This window comes from Phalacrocorax carbo, chromosome 27, assembly GCF_963921805.1.
Source record: "Phalacrocorax carbo chromosome 27, bPhaCar2.1, whole genome shotgun sequence".
Taxonomy (NCBI): Eukaryota; Metazoa; Chordata; class Aves; order Suliformes; family Phalacrocoracidae; genus Phalacrocorax; species Phalacrocorax carbo.
The window spans coordinates 568,308-583,864 of NC_087539.1; the positions used below are offsets into that span (position 1 = coordinate 568,308).

At 71.2% G+C, this 15,557-nt stretch overlaps 4 protein-coding genes across 5 annotated transcripts in view; 2 read left to right on the forward strand and 2 right to left on the reverse strand.

Moving 5' to 3' along the window:
• ESYT1 (extended synaptotagmin 1) overlaps positions 1-15,557 on the reverse strand; it is a 116,154-nt gene that overhangs the window by 19,815 nt on the left and 80,782 nt on the right. The window lies entirely within an intron of this gene.
• On the forward strand, positions 347-4,197 carry CNPY2 (canopy FGF signaling regulator 2). Of its 2 annotated transcripts, none has more exons than XM_064474338.1 (6): positions 347-593; positions 1,327-1,451; positions 1,777-1,892; positions 2,244-2,441; positions 2,710-2,806; positions 3,687-4,197. In XM_064474338.1, the coding sequence occupies exons 2-6, from the start codon at positions 1,352-1,354 to the stop codon at positions 3,728-3,730; spliced, it is 555 nt and encodes a 184-aa protein (XP_064330408.1). In that variant the 5' UTR covers positions 347-593; positions 1,327-1,351; the 3' UTR covers positions 3,731-4,197. The 2 variants fall into 2 exon arrangements, with proteins under 2 accessions (XP_064330408.1, XP_064330407.1); XM_064474337.1 differs by having other exon boundaries at positions 348-565.
• Positions 4,989-10,672, forward strand: CS (citrate synthase). Its single transcript, XM_064474649.1, has 11 exons — positions 4,989-5,185; positions 7,548-7,595; positions 7,703-7,810; positions 7,893-7,958; positions 8,042-8,173; positions 8,253-8,441; positions 8,599-8,798; positions 9,075-9,204; positions 9,294-9,395; positions 9,471-9,680; positions 9,804-10,672. Exons 1-11 carry the CDS (start codon positions 5,132-5,134, stop codon positions 9,972-9,974), a joined length of 1,410 nt encoding a protein of 469 aa, XP_064330719.1. The 5' UTR covers positions 4,989-5,131; the 3' UTR covers positions 9,975-10,672.
• On the reverse strand, positions 10,992-15,214 carry COQ10A (coenzyme Q10A). The gene is made up of 5 exons (XM_064474657.1): positions 14,983-15,214; positions 12,735-12,878; positions 12,469-12,661; positions 12,280-12,381; positions 10,992-12,151 (listed from the first exon to the last, which is right to left on the reverse strand). Exons 1-5 carry the CDS (start codon positions 15,060-15,062, stop codon positions 11,984-11,986), a joined length of 687 nt encoding a protein of 228 aa, XP_064330727.1. The 5' UTR covers positions 15,063-15,214; the 3' UTR covers positions 10,992-11,983.

The window sequence follows — 15,557 nt, forward strand, 5'->3', positions numbered from 1 at the left end:
CGCCGTCCGCCGTCTCCTCCTTGGCTCCGGGGCCGGGGGACTGGGGACCGGTACCGGGGATACGGCATGGGGGAGCCGGGGCCGGTACGGGACACACGGCAGGAGGGACCCGGATCCCGACTGGGGCTGGTGGCGGGGCACGGCCAGGAGCGGGGGCACGGCGGGAAGGGGCCCGGTGCGGGAGTGGGACCGGCAGCGGGGCCGGGACCGGTCCGGGGGCGGGGCCGGGGCGGCCGTGGAGGCGGAGTCACTGCAGGCCCCGCCTCCACGGGGCCGAGCGCCACGCGGACCGGGCCCTGGCAGCGCTGGGGACCTTCGCGCTCGTCCCGGGCTGCCCGCGGCGCTGCCTGCGAACGGGACGGTCCCGCCGTGGGTGGACCAGCCTCCCCGGCCGGCCTGACCGGCTCCGTGGCCCCAACCGGTTCCACCGCCGCCCGCTCCAAGGGGCCTTCCCCCGCGGCGCGTTGGGCGGAGGGGCGCGCCGGGGACAGGCGGCGCCGCGGCCAGCCCCCGGAGTAGCCGGCCGGGGCAGGGGGGCGGCGGAGCGGGACGGGAGAGCGGCGCGGTACGGGGGGCTCGGCCGGGCCCGCCGGGTGCGGGGCTCGGGGCTCGGCTCTGCGGGGCAGGGGGCTCCATAGGGGTCTGTGAGCGTCGGCCTGTAGGGGCCGGGCCTCTGGGGGGGGGGCGCCGGACTCAGCCTCATAGGGGGGGATCCTCTATAGGGGTCTCTGGGTTCTACAGGGGGTTCTGGGCTCGGCCCTATAGGGGAAGGGGCTCTACAGGGGGCTCTGGGCTCGGCCCCATAGGGGAAGGGGCTCTACAGGGGGCTCTGGGCTCGGCCCTATAGGGGAAGGGGCTCTACAGGGGGCTCTGGGCTCGGCCCTATAGGGGAAGGGGCTCTGGGCTCGGCCCTATAGGGGAAGGGGCTCTACAGGCGGCTCTGGGCTCGGCCCTATAGGGGAAGGGGCTCTACAGGGGGCTCTGGGCTCGGCCCTATAGGGGAAGGGGCTCTACAGGGGGCTCTGGGCTCGGCCCTATAGGGGAAGGGGCTCTACAGGGGGCTCTGGGCTCGGCCCTGTAGGGGAGGGGTCCCTGTGGTGTCTGGGGGCACAGCTGTGCCCTGCAGGGGATGGGACCCAGTGAGGATTGGTGGGGGATTCTATGGACCAAACCCTACAGACAGCAGCGTGTGTAGGGGACAGGGGGTCCCAGGGGGCTGGGCAGAGCCCTGTGAGGACAGGCCTTACCAGGGTTTGGGGAGGCCGGGGGAGACACGGGGTGTGGGGACACAGGGGCTGCTAGCGTTGAAGCTGCCCGTGCCCACAGGTTGCCCTGCAGTGGAGCCGTGAGGATGAGGGGCCGGATCCCACCCGCGCTCGGCCTGGCCGTGGCCCTGGCTGCACTGCTGCCCGCAGCCTGTGCCCGCCGGAGCCAGGACCTGCACTGCGGAGGTGCGGTGGGACGGGACGGGACAGTGGGGCCGGGGTGTGATGGGGCGGGACGGGACGGTGGTGCAGGGCTGGGGCGGCTGTTGGGACCCGCTTGTCCTGCAGCCGCTGCTGCCTGTCTGCGCTCACCCTGCCTGGGGACAGGTTCCTGAAGGGCCCCAGGGTGCCTCGGGGACCCTCAGACCTGCCATCCCCCTCTGCCAGCAGCACCAGTTACACCAGTTACTCCCAGTGGCTTTGGTCAGCTGTGGGTCTATCAGTCCCAAGGACTGGTGCAGGGCCAGACAGTGCCGTTAGCTCTGACCGCTGACGCCTGCATCCCCCGCAGCATGTCGGGCGCTGGTGGATGAGCTGGAGTGGGAGATTGCCCAGGTTGACCCCAGGAAAACCATCCAGATGGGCTCCTTCCGAATCAACCCCGACGGCAGCCAGTCAGTCGTGGAGGTGAGACATCTCCCTGCGGGGACCTGCCTGCGGCGCCGGGAGGTCAGGCGGAGGCTGCGGCAGAGCGGGGCCAGCCTGACCGGGGGCAGCAGCCACGTGTCGAAGAGTGGGGGGACAAGGGAGGGATCAGACCCACGCTGGGTGCTCTGCGCAGGCTGGGCAAGTCCCAACTCGGGCGCAGAGCTTCCTCCGCTGCCTATTGCCAGCGCAGTCTCACGGCATTCCCAGGGCATCCGTGGGGACGTCTGACCCTTTCTCGGCACTCCCTGGCTCCTGGGGAAAGGCGCCGGCCCGGCGTTCCCGTTCTGCTGTTGCGCTCAAAGGCCTGACCCCACTGACCTCACGCTGCAGGTGCCCTATGCGCGATCAGAGGCACATCTGACAGAGCTGCTGGAGCGGGTGTGTGAGAAGATGAAGGAATATGGAGAAAAAGTGGATCCGTCCACACACCGTAAGAGTTACGTGCGGGTGATCTCCCACGACGGGACCAAGATGGACCTCTCCGGGGTCAAAATTGATGGAGACGTAGCTTCTAGCCTGAAGTTTGCGGTGCGTGTAGCGACTGGGTCCTTGTGGCTGTAGGAGCCCAGCGGAGGTTTTGGGTGGCAGGACTCGCTGTATTGGGCAGCTGTGGCCCTTCTAGGGATGAGCTGGTCCCACCAGTAGCTCCTGGCCACTTCCTCTGGTCCTTCCTGGGGCTGGAGGGAAGGAGGCTGCTCCTGGGCTGGGGCAGGTGTGTGTGGGGCTCCCCCGGGTGCTGTCGGCACCCCCTGGCCTGGCATGGCTGCTGCTGACCCATGGGCGGCTCCTGTTGCAGTGTGAAAGCATCGCCGAGGAGTACGAGGACGAACTCATCGAATTCCTCTCCCACGAGGCCGACAATGTCAAAGACCGGCTCTGCAGCAAGCGGACGGGTGAGCCAGGCTGGGCTATCCTGGGGAGGGGTCTCTCCTGCCGCCAGGTGGTTGTAGGTGCTCCCTCGGCGCTGAGATGGGAGGAGTTGCGAGTCCTCCCTGAATTCCCGACGTCCTTTAGCCCCACGGAGCAGCTCCTCTCCGGTAGCCCGGTGCCGGGCTGCACCTTCCCGCTGCCCAGGGCTTGGGCTCCGCTGCCTGCTGGAGCTGCCTGCAGCTTTTTTTGGATGCTCTGCCCAGCCAGGCGCGCGCTGCCTGGGGCCGAGCCAGGGCAGCTGCCGCGCTGGCTCCATCGGCCGCTCGGGCGCAGGGCTCCTCGCACAGCCAATGGCCGGGCGCCCGCCCCGCGGCATCTCCCTTCCCGCAGGGCTATTTCCAGCTCACAAACACCGGGGTCAGGGCACACCGCGACCTTTGTGCTTCCCTATTAACGAGCGTGGTCCGTGTTCGTTACCTGCACCGCAGGGCCGGGCCAGGGCGGGCCCCTTCTGTACCTGGCACAGGCATCGGGGGAAAGGCTCCTTCCTCAGGGGGGCTGTGGGGGTCCCGTGATGCTGCTGGCTCCTCCTGTCCGCTGCCTGCACCCTGCCTGTCTGGGGCTGGTGTGGGGCAGCCGCATGGCGGTGGGTGCCGGACCCAGGGAATGGCCGGGCCGGTGGCTCTGTCCAAACAGCTGCATTTCTGATTAACCACAGAACAAAGCGAAGGGAAAGTGCAGGTGTCCCCTGGGGCGGGTCATGGCTGCACCCGGCCCCGGCCTTCCGGACGTAGCTCGTCCCCGTGCTGTGGGCTGTCGGTGGCTGGGCACGGGATGCGCCGCCAGGGAGGCGTCCCACGGGGCTCTGCCGCGTCCTGAGAGCACTGCCCTTTGTCACTGCAGACCTGTGTGACCACGCGCTCCACATCCCGCACGACGAGCTGTGACGCAGATGGCCCTGGCTGCCTCCGGGGGACGGTGCCGACCCGCCCCGGCGGCCTCGTGGGACCAGGATGGCGCCGAGCTCCGTCCGCACATCCCCTACCTCTTGGTTCAGCTCGTCCCCGCTGCCCCCGTCCGGACGGGCAGACGTGCGGGGGAGGACCGCGGCTCTGATGCCACCTCACCCAGTCTGGTGCTCTTGTCCTATTTATTCGCTGTCCGTCCGCTGCAGCCGTGGTGCCGGGGGCACCAGGACACCGGCCTTGATCCGCAAGGGGCTGCGTCCTCGCTCCTGCTGGGATGTTTCAGCAGGCAGGCTGCCAGCCAGGGACCTTCCTCCGCTGCCGCTGGGGGACGTGGTGGGGGCCACTGGGGCAGGGTGGTCGGGTATCCGGGGCCGGGCTTGGGCACCCCCCTCCCTGCTGCAGGCAATAAAGGGGCCGGACAGCAGCTGTGCTGCGGCCCAGCCGAGGGCAGGTCTCGCTCCTGTGCGTGTGGGGCGCGGGGAAGGGGGTGTTCGGGACCCCAGGCAGGGCTGAGACGGCCGCCCCGTGCCCCTGCGGTGGCTCTGGTGACTCGTTCTCCATCGTGTCCAGCGTCCACCCGCCGCAGCTCGGCCTTGGGGCCGGGATATCCCCTGGCAGCCACGACGCCGTGTCACCCGGCCCGGCAGACCTGCCGCCGTGGGGGTCCCGTCCCCGTCCCCCCGTGTGCTGCCTGTCCCGTGTGCCGGAGCCGCTGCTCGTCCCCTGGCGCGGCTGCCCCGGGGCCACCGGGGCAATGTCCTGGGGTCAGCGGGGACGGTCACCCGCGGCTGGGCCCCGCCCCCTGTCCCAGGCCCCTGATGTCACTGTGGAGCCAGGGCAATGTCACACTGCGGCCTCGAGCCCCTGTGGCTGAGTGTGGGATGATGTCATGGGCACCAGTGACCTCATAGTACATGGCCAAGTGCGTGGTGACGTCACAGGGCTGCCCTACGCCACAGCAGAGCGACGACAAAGCACAGAGGCACTCGGGCGGATGACACAGTGGCATGACGTCACGCAAGGCGCACGGTGACGTCACGGGAGGGGGCGGGGCGTCGCCTCACCCCACCCTGGGCCGCGATCAGGCGAACGCGGCGGCCACCTATAGCCCAGCCCCCCCTTCCCCGCCGCCTCATTTGCCTACTCCCGCCCCGCGGCGCGCGGAGCGGCCAATGGCGAGCGGCTCGGCCTCGGGGGGGCGGGCAGGGGCGGGGCTATGCTAATAACCAGCGCGGCGCCGCGCCCCGCCCCGCCCGCCGAGGACCCCCGGCCGCCGCCGCCGCCGCCGCCGCTCGCTCCGGCCCCGCTCCCGCCCGGCCCCGGCCCCGGCCCCGCTCCCGCTCCCGCCTGGCCCCGCTCCGCCCCGGCCCCGGTGCCGCCATGACGCTCCTCGCCGCCGGTAGCCGGGCGGCCGCGCGCCTCCGCGGGCCCAAGGTGAGCGCGCCCGCCCCGGCTCCGCCGCGCCTTAAAGGGGCGACGCCTCGGGGGGGTCAGTTCTTAAAGGGGCGACGCGGGTGGAGGGGATGCTGCCTTAAAGGGGCGGCGCGGGGGGGTCCGGAGGGGGGGGGGGGACGCGGGGCGCGGGGCCGCGCGCCGCAACGGCAGCACGTGGTGGGCGCGGGCACCGGCGCCGCCTCCGCCGGGATCGCCCGTAACGAGCGGCGGGGCGGGGTGCGCCCCCCGCCGCTGCCCGCTCGGAGCCGGAGCCGTTGGGAGGCCGGGCTGCTCCGTGCCCGACCTGCGCCTCGGCGGGTGCTGCCGCGGCCGCTGCCCCCACCTGGGGGTGCCTGCCCTGTTGCAGCCCCCCACGGTGGGGGGCTCCGTGCCCCCTCCCCCGCTGTGGGGCTGTGTTGCAGTGCCGGAGCCGGGGGGGCCCAGGCCAGCCCCGGCGGCACCGGTAGTGAGGGGATGGGGGTGGGGGTCCCCCTCCGTCACCACACACTCCCCCCCGCGCCGCCCGACCTTCCCCAGCGGCCTGGTGCTGCAGAGGGCAGCCGGGTCACGGCGGGGGGTCCCCCAGCCCCGGGGCTCTGCTGGGGGGTCCGGGGGGCCCCGGGGGGCCTGATCACCGGAGCAGGGCTGGGGCGGTCCCGGCCCCCCCCCCGGCCCATTTGCCTTGGCCGCGACCCCAGCGTTTCGTAACGGCCGCTGCGGCGTCACTATCGACCGGGCGTTATTTTGGGAGCCGGGGCCCGGCCCGGTGTGTTGTGGTGCCCCACTTGGCCCCACTCGCCCGGGGGGGGGCCGCTGCCCCTGCAGCCAGGGCCACCCCGCCGGCTTGTGCCCTAATCCGGCCCCGGCGTCCTGCCGCTACCCTCCTCCTCCTCCTCCCACGGCCTGAACTAATGCACTGCGGGTGCTGCTCCGCTGCCCCTCAGCCGGCGCTGCCTGGGGGCTCCCGCACCCCCAGACCACGGCAGGGGGGCCCAGGAGAGTCCCACAGCGGCTGGGTCTGTCCCAGCCCCATCAGCCGGCGCTCGGTGTCACCGCCAACGTGTGTGACCTTGAGCCAGCGGCGTCTCCGTGACAGCCTGGCCCAGCTGGGACGACCGCTGCGGCCGCCCGGTGAGATGGGGTGCGGCAGGGGCACCGTGGTGGCAGCCGCGGCTGCCTTGACCTTGGGTTCCCGCTGCTGCCTGCGTTGTTCCAGCCGGCATTTTCCCTTCCCGGGTGCCACTTGTTGCAGAGGGACACGGCACCGTTGCCCGGAGCGGGCAGCCAGCTCCAGCCATGGTCAGGGTGTTGGGGTGCCCCCGGATGGGCTTGGGTCTCATGGGGCGCTGGGGCAGTCACGCGCGGGGCTGGGCGCTCGCTGTAGTGCTGCCCCCCCCGCCAATCCCCCCCGGCAGCCAGTGGAAAAAGCGAGTCATGTTCTGCCTGTGCCAGAGGCGCTGCCGCAGCTCCGTGCTGGGGGGTGGCCCCAGCCCCCGGGGTCTCTGCCGAGGGAAGGCACAGGATGCTGGGTGTGGATGCGGCCTCCCGGCGCAGTGGTAGCCCCGTCACTGGGCAGGCGTCTCCCGGCCCCCTCTGCCCCCCCCCGCCACCCTCCCGGCTGTTTGTGAGTGGGCGTGGGCGAGCCCCGTGTCCCCGCCGTGACCAGGACGAGGGGCGCTGCCAGGCCTGGGCTTCCCAGCAGCATCGGGGTGTTCCCGCCGGCCGGAGTCCCCGTGGCTGTCACGCGTGGGCAAGGAGCAGCGATCGGTTTCCCCAGCGCCTGCCAAACCCCAGTGCAGGAAAACCACAGCAGCGCTGGCCTGGCAGGGCTCTGCCGGCGGCACCAGCTCGCTCGTGCCGGCTGCTTCCGTGCTCTGCAGAGCAGGAAATGAAATGTGGCTGCGTTTGCTTGGTGCAGCGCTCGGCTCCGCAGCGGGTCTGGGTCTGGCCGCGGTCAGCGTCGTGCGTGATGTGAATGAGCGCGATGCAGCTCTGAGGGGCCCTGCGCCGCCCGGCCCGGCTGAACCTGCCTGGCTCTGATCTCTGGCGTGCGTGGGTGAGGGAAGCTGCTGCGGCTGCTGGGCGCAGCGTCCTTGTGAGACGGGATCTCGCCGGAGTCACGGGGCGGCTCCTGCTGCAGGAGCTGTGCTGTGCTCTGGGGGGGCCAGGGGTGCTCCGAGGGGCTGTGCCGTGTGCCGGGGCCCGGGGATGCTCTGGGGGGCTGTGCCATGCTCCGGGGGCCAGGATGTGCCCCAGGGCTGGGGGCCGCTCGAGTGGCTACACCCCCTGAAATGGGGCAGCCGGGGTGCGTGGCTGGGCTCTCCCCGGGTAACACCGAGTCCCTGCGTCCGCTCTTCCACAGAACGCACCGTGCGTCCTCTTCGCCGCCCGTCATGCCAGCGCCGCCACGGTAAGAGGAGCCCCCGCTGCTGTCGCCCCTCTCTGGTGCCGGTGGGGGAGCACGTGCTCGGCCCCCCTGCGTCTGCCAGGGCTCACGGCCCCCTCCCCTCTTCCCAGAACCTGAAAGACGTCCTTGCCAGCATGATCCCCAAGGAGCAGGCGAAAATAAAGAGCTTCAGGCAGCAGCATGGCAACACGGCCATCGGGCAGATCACGGTGGACATGGTGAGTGGGGGGATGCCGTGGCCACGCCGGGGCGGCCGAGCTTTGCTGCAGCCAGTAACCGCCTCCTTCCGCCCTTCTCCAGGTGTACGGCGGGATGAGGGGCATGAAAGGGCTGGTATATGAGACCTCCGTGCTGGATCCTGATGAGGTAGGGCCTGATCCTGCCCTGCTCGGGGACCCGCCTCACGTGGGCGATGCCGCAGTGGCTGACGCTTGTGCCGGGCTCTTTAGGGCATCCGCTTCCGTGGGTACAGCATCCCCGAGTGCCAGAAGCTGCTGCCCAAAGCTGCAGGGGGAGATGAGCCGCTGCCTGAGGGGCTCTTCTGGCTGCTGGTGACAGGAGAGGTGCCCACCCAGGAGCAGGTAACAGGCGGGGGGGGCCTGCCGGGGGGTGCTGCTGGCCCCCTGCCCCACGGCTCAGCTCCCCGTGCCCCCCCCGTAGGTGAGCTGGCTGTCCCGCGAGTGGGCCCGGCGCGCCGCCCTGCCCTCCCACGTGGTGACCATGCTGGACAACTTCCCCACCAACCTGCACCCCATGTCCCAGCTGAGCGCTGCCATCACCGCCCTCAACAGCGAGAGCAAGTTCGCTCGCGCCTACGCCGAGGGCCTCCACCGTGTCAAGTACTGGGAGGTATGGGGGGGCCGGGCGCCCCGGTGTGGTGTGGGGGGACTCATCCGCCCCAATTCTGACCTTGGGCCGGGGTGTGGGCACAGGTTTGGGTGCGGGGGGTCGGGGACTTGTGTCCCCCAGGGAGGGCAGCTGCCCCGTCTTACCCTGCCTGTCCCAGTTTGTCTATGAGGACGCCATGGACCTGATCGCCAAGCTGCCTTGCGTCGCCGCAAAGATCTACCGCAACCTGTACCGCGAGGGCAGCAGCATCGGGGCCATCGACCCCAACCTCGACTGGTCCCACAACTTCACCAACATGCTGGGCTACACCGACCCCCAGTTCATCGAGCTGATGCGGCTCTACCTCACCATCCACAGGTACGGGGCCGGGAGGAGCAGCTGGCACCGGAGCAGGCGGGGACTCGGCCCTGCTCCCAGCCCCGGGGCCAGGGATGGGGCAGGGTCCTGGGATGTGCCCGGGCTGCTCCGAGGGCGGCACCGGGCACAGGGCGCGGGGCCACAGGCAGCCCCGGGGCAGGGCTGGACCAGGCTGGGAACATCGTGGCCCCCCCAAAATGGCACGGGGGTGTCCCCGGGGCTGCGGGGGCTGAGGTGGGGATGAGGGAGACCTGACGCGCCCCCTCGCCCCTGCAGCGACCACGAGGGGGGAAACGTGAGCGCCCACACCAGCCACCTGGTCGGCAGCGCCCTCTCCGACCCGTACCTCGCCTTCGCCGCCGCCATGAACGGGCTGGCCGGGCCCCTGCACGGCCTCGCCAACCAGGTGGGCACCTCTGCGCGTCCGTCTGTCCATCTGTCTGTCCGTCTGTACACCACTGTTCTCACCCCCTCCTCCACTCGCCGCGCCCGCAGGAGGTGCTGCTCTGGCTGACCAACCTGCAGAAGGAGCTGGGCCAGGAGGTGTCGGACGAGAAGCTGCGGGATTTCATCTGGAACACGCTCAACTCGGGCAGGGTGAGTCCGGCCCCGCCCGGGGCGGGAGACTGGGGCCGTGCCGGGGCCGGGCTCTGACCCCCCCCGTCCTTGCAGGTGGTGCCGGGGTACGGGCACGCGGTGCTGCGGAAGACGGACCCCCGCTACACCTGCCAGCGGGAGTTCGCCCTCAAGCACCTGCCCAAGGACCCCATGTTCAAGCTGGTGGCCCAGCTCTACAAGATCGTCCCCAACGTGCTGCTGGAGCAGGGCAAGGCCAAGAACCCCTGGCCCAACGTGGATGCCCACAGCGGGGTGCTGCTGCAGGTGAGCCCGGGGGTCCTGGCCCTGCCCCAGAACTGCTCCCCGGGGGGGGGCGGAGGGCTCCCGGCTGCCCCCTCGCCCCTTCCCGCGGGGCTGCCCTGCCCTAACACCCCTCTCCCCCCACAGTATTATGGGATGAAGGAGATGAACTACTACACGGTGCTCTTTGGGGTCTCCCGGGCCCTGGGCGTCCTCTCGCAGCTCATCTGGAGCCGGGCGCTGGGCTTCCCCCTGGAGAGACCCAAGTCCATGAGCACGCAGGGCCTCATGCAGCTCGTGGGCTACAAATCTGGGTAAAGAAGGGACGGGGACAGGGCTGCGGCTCGCTGCTCCCCAGGGAACGCTGCGCTGCTGCGCTGGGCCCCGGACGGACTCGGCACTGAACCCCCCTCTGGCACGGGCCGTGGGTCTCCTGTGGTGCGAGCGGAGCCCCCTCCCCGCCGCTCCTCTCCCCTCCCTGCTGCCCTGGGAGGGGGCAGAGGCAGCTCCGGGCCCACCCTGCCCCATGCCCCCTGCCCCATGCCCCCTGCCCAGGCTGTCCCCACCCCGGAGCCCCCTCCCCAGCTCTGCCCCAGCAAGGCGGGGGGCTCCTGCGCCCCCACCCCACCCCAGCAGCATCACGCACACTGGGAGCCCCTGGGCTCCCCCGCTGCTGGGCCGGGGGGGTGGCACCGGCGAGGCTGTGGGGGCACGCACTGCCCCCCCCCACCGCAGCCATCCCCCCGAGAGGGGTTCAGTCCAGACTCGTGTCCAGGCCCCCCCCCCACCCACGGGGCAGCAGGTGAAGAATGAATGTCTCATCCCCCCCGCCCCAAGCAGGGACTCGATACACTCCTCCCCGGCCCGTGCCCCCGTGTTTGTGTGACCCCCCCCGTGTCCGATGCCCCCGGCAGCAGGAGCTGGGCCCCCCCCAGGCCAGCCCCGGCCCCCCGCAGGTATCAGGCACTTCTGTACAAACAACAACAAAATGCAAAATAAATGTTTTTATTAACAAACCCGGAGCCTGCCTCCCTCCCTCCAGGCACAGGGTCCCAGGGGCAGGACCCCAGCCCCACAGCTCTGCTTTGCTCCTCTAGGATTTAAGGAGGGGGGTCATGGGCTAGTGCCCCCCACCCCAGGGGAGCTGCCCCGAGGCCCCACTGGGGCCGGCACGGTGGCACGTGGCCCCTCGGGACCTTGGCAAGCCGGCAGCGCTGGGCTCAGGGGTGTCTGCAGGTACCAGCCTGGTCTGGGGTGGGGGTATCTCACCATGTAGCCCCACCCCCCTGCCCACTCCCCTCTCTTGTGGCTGCCAAATGAGGACCAGGAGGCTGCTCACCCTTGGAAAATGCTCTTTATTGGCCTGTAAAAGTCCCTTCTTGGGCAGCAAGGCCACGGTGCCCTCAGTGACGGACCGGACTGGGCATCTTGGCCTGGTGGGGCTGGAGGCTCCCACGTCCCCCCCCACCAAACGTAAGGAAAGGTGAGCTGGAACGTGGCGGGGTCACGGGCCGGGGCCGTCCTGGTCCCTGCGGTGCCGGCGCCTTGGCCTGCGGCGGGCGCTGGGGCTGCGAGGGGCTGGGGGTGGCAGGGGGATGGGGGGGGTGGGGGGGTGGGCAGCACCAGCCGCCCCATCCCCCGCCCTGTGCGTGTGACTTGTGCAAACTGTGCGACGTCAGCTCTGGCAGCGGAGCGGGCGATGCCAGGGCTCGGCTGGGCGCCGGTGCCCGGCCGCGGTGGCAGCAGGCCAGGCGCCGGGTGGCAGCTCCGCCCCCGCCAGGGTTTCCTCTCTGTGCGATCTCCTTCCCTTTTGTTCCTGGAAGAGCCGGAACCCCGACCTTCCCCGGCTGCTCGCTGCCTTTCCCACCCCTCACATTCCCCAGCAGGCTCTGGCCGGGCTCCCCTCGGCAGCGAACACCCACCTTCCTCCCGCTCTCCCGGAGCGAGGCGGCAGGGCCTGGGTACAGCCAGTGCAGGAGCTGCTCCGCCACTGGGACCCTCCAGCCTTGTAGAGGAGTTAAAAAGGAACAAAAGGGGAGGTTGCAGGGCAGGGAAAGAGCTCCCAAGAACTAAAACAAAACTTAAAACCAAAAATCAGCTACAAAACCAGGGAGTCCAGCGCTGGGACGCGGCTCCCACGGCGTTGCGGTGGGGCTGGGGGCCCACGGCAGCCTCCGCGGTTGCAGGAGCATCGCCTCTCGCCCCTGGGGCCGGGAGGGAAGTTGAGGCAATGGCAGCAGGGATGCACTCAAATAAATATTTAGGAGGGTGGGCGCAGGGCAGGCGGGCCCGGGGCCCTGGCACAGTCCGTGGTGGCTGGGCCACCCTCACGTCTGGTGGACCTCGTGGAACATGAGCTCCCGGGGGATGCGGGTCTCGGGACCGAAGTTCTTGGCTGCCCGGCGCTCGAAGGCTGCCACCATCTGCTTGACCACCTCGTCGAAGAAGACAGTGGCCAGCTGGGAGTGCAGCAGGGAGCGAAACTCGAAGGAGATCTGGGGAGGAGAGCAGGCAACGTGAGTCCCTGGCGAGGATGGTGGCGGGCAGGTCTCCACAGCAGGAATCCTTTCCCTGTCCTCCCTGGGGACTCTGTGCCTGGGGCCCGACTGGAGCAGGGTCTTACCGAGAAATCCACGGTGCTGGTGCGGGGGTAGCCAGGGATGCCGGGGCTGAAGCGCCAGTTTGTCTCCAGGTGGTTGAAGAGGCGCCCGTCCGTGCAGACGGCCTGGGGAGGGGGAGCAGCCGGTTGGGGGGGGCCCGAGGAGCCAGCCAGGGCCGGGCCAGCCGCCCACCGCGCTGGGGCTGCACTCACCTTGACGAGGTGGGGGCGGACGAGGGTGACGATGGAGGTGTAGCGCTCCACCACGGGCGGGAAGCCCACCTCCAGCTGGGCCTTAACATGGCCTGTCCGCTTGGAGACCACCACCGACTTCTTGCACCAGGGCACGAAGTTCTTGTAGTCCTCCACGTTGGAGACCACGTCGTACATCTCCTGCATGGAGTACCTGGGGGCAGAGCGGGCGTTGCAGCTGGGGCCGCGGGGCTCTCGCCGGCCGGCCGGGAAGCCGCCGCACCTACCCGATGATGCGCCGCTCCGAGTACTCCTTCCGCTTGTTGGTGAGGTTGAGGAAGGACCGGCTGGGCTGGGTCCGGGGCTCCCACTCGGTGCCGCTCGCTGGCCGGCCGAACCGGCTGAGCCGGAGGCCACACAGGGCAGCGTGCCTGGGCGGGAGGCGGGCGTTAGCGGGTGAACCGGGACTGTGCCGGGCAGCGGAGCCGGCAGCGAGCCGCTGGGCTGAGTGGGGCAGCCCCCCTCGCCCACGACAGCCGCGATGTTGGGCCCCCTCCGGCCCTGCCCACGGCCTTCCTGGGATGGGAATCGGCCCTGGGATGTGGCATGGTGGGGGTCAGGGACGAAGCGGGTGCGCAAGGTCGGCCCCCGCCCTCCTGCCCTGGGCCACAGGCCGGTGGGGAGATGCTGGGGAATTCCGAGTGCAGCGTCCCAGGGCTGTTGCCAGCGCTGCTGTTGTGCAAGAGGAGGAAGGCCAGGGAAACCTGACCTTGGGGACACCTAATCCGGACCGGCAGAGCAGGGACAACTGCCCATTACACCCCCATTGCCCCTCCCCAGCTCTACCCCAGCGCCATGCCAGGGTCCAGTGGAAGCACAGAGCCCTGCTCAGACCAGACCATCTCCCCCCTTCGTGTCCCACCCCGGCCCTGTCTCATCCCTCAGCTGCAGCACGGATTGTGCTGTTGCCGCCAGCGGGAAGGGACAACACTCAACACCTCCTCGAGGAGAGGCCGAGCCCCAGAGGCACAGCAGGGTCCCAGGTAGCGTGTCACCCAGCCCTGGTCCTCCCGTTGGCTCCTTTGGCTTTGTTCCGCCTGGCCAAGCCCTGGCAGCCGGTGTCAGCCGAGCACCGGGAAGGCGGTGGCTTGAGCATCGTGGTGGCAGGCAGTAACCCTGCCACGCCGGGGCCGGCGGGGCTCTGGGTTAGGGCTGGCCCCACCGGGCTCCCTCCGTGACAGCTGTAACTGGCAGCGCTCGGTGTCCGTGGGACAGCGCGGGTATTTTTAGATGTGCCTGCACGCAGGTCACAGCGGCTCTCCTCCAGGACTGGTGGCTGAGGGAGAAAGCTCCCGCTTCTCCCAGGAGCCACGGGACGTCCCTGCGCCAAGAGGAGTCACCTGGGGTGCTTGGCAGCCCCTGAGCTCCCAGAATAGCCGGTGGCGCAGGGCACAGGCTGGCATGGTCGAGCTGTGTGAGTCCCGGCTGTGGGGGTCAGGGGTCCCTGGGAGGGCTGGGACCCTCGAGATGATCACTCCCCTCCTCGCTCCCACCACAGCTCTGCCTGGCAGCGGTCGGTGCCGCACACGCACCGTAACGGGGCCCAGCAGAGCCGGCTCCTAAACCAGCGCTGTGGCACGCCGCCGCGGCCGCTCTCACGCCGCTGACCCGGCCTGCGGCGAGGCTGGCTGCCCAGGGCTCGCGAGAGCCGCCCTGGCCCCGAGCGCCTGGTGCTGGCCCCGAGCTGGCGAGAGCCACGGCGGTGCTGGCAGCGCGGCCGGCGGCTCTGCCCACGCCCAGCGCAGCCGGGCGCAGAGGTCAGCGCCGGCGGGGGCACAGCGGGGTGGCCTGAGGTCTCCTGGGCTCTCCGCTCGCCCGAGCAAACTGTGACGCCGGCGCCCGGCCCGCCGATGTCACTGACGTCGCTCCTGACCCAAGAAGAAGGTGTTGGCACCTGCCTGGCCCTGGCGCCCGGTCCCGGGACACGGCCCTGCTCCGGGACGGGGTCCCTGCCGTCCCCCGCGGCCCCTCTCGGGGGTGACACTCGCCCCACGCACAGTTTGCCCCAAGGTCAGGCCCCCGCCGAGGCCCCGGGCTCCCCCGCAGGCAGCCAGTCCCGCCTTTGCTGGTGACCCCGGAGCCAGGGGCGCTGTCGGCGCCGCAAACAACCCGCCCTGCGCTCACTGGCCCCCCCCCCGGGACCCCTTACCCACCCCTGCCGGGATTCCCTCCGTGTCCCCTAAGTCCCCTCGGGGCAGCCCCCAGGACGGCGGGCCGCCCCCCCGCGGGGGTCTTCCCCAGGCCTGCCCGGCGCCCCCGGCCCCGATCGCCCCCCCCCGGGCCCGGCCCGTGCGGGCGGACGCCCCGTCCCTGCCCCGCAACCCCGGCCGGTGCCCCGGGGCCCTGTATGACCTCCAGCCCCCCCGGGCTACCGGCTTCGGCCCGACTACTGGCTTCGGCCCCGCTCCGCCCCGGGCCCTCCGCCCCCCGCCCGGGCCCCGCCCGGTGCCGCCCCGTCGGGGCGCGGGCGCTCACCTGCCCGGCGGGACCGCCGCTGCCCGCAGCCGCTGCCGCGCCCCGAGCTGGAGGGCGCCGCGGAGCCGCCGGGCCGCCATGACCGGGGCCGGGACGCGGCTCCGCTACCCTCGCACCGGCGCCGCCGCCGTGACCTCTCACCCCGCCCGCGACGTCACCGCGTCGCCATAGAGCCGGCTCGCGTCACGGCCAGGGGGCGGGGCGGGGCAACGCCTTCCGCGCGGGGCACGACGGGAGCTGTAGTCTGGGCCGCGCGGAGCACGACGGGAATTGTAGTCCCGGCCCGGGGCTCCCCGCGTTCCCCCGCCCGAGGGCCGGGCCCCGGCGGGGCACACCGGCCCCGGGGGCGCACACCGGCCCCGCCGGCACACCGCCCTGCGGCCCCGCTGGCCACCCGCCCCTCCAAGCAGTGCCCGCTGCTGCGGCTCCCCTCTCCGGGGCAGAAGGGGCAGCAGCTGCGCGTGGGCTCCGTCACTTCACCTCGGTTTCCCGGTTGGGTGCCCGCCGGAGACCCGCAGCTCCAAACACACGACAAAATAGCCCCAGCAGCGCCGTCCCCAGCGCCCCGCTTTGCC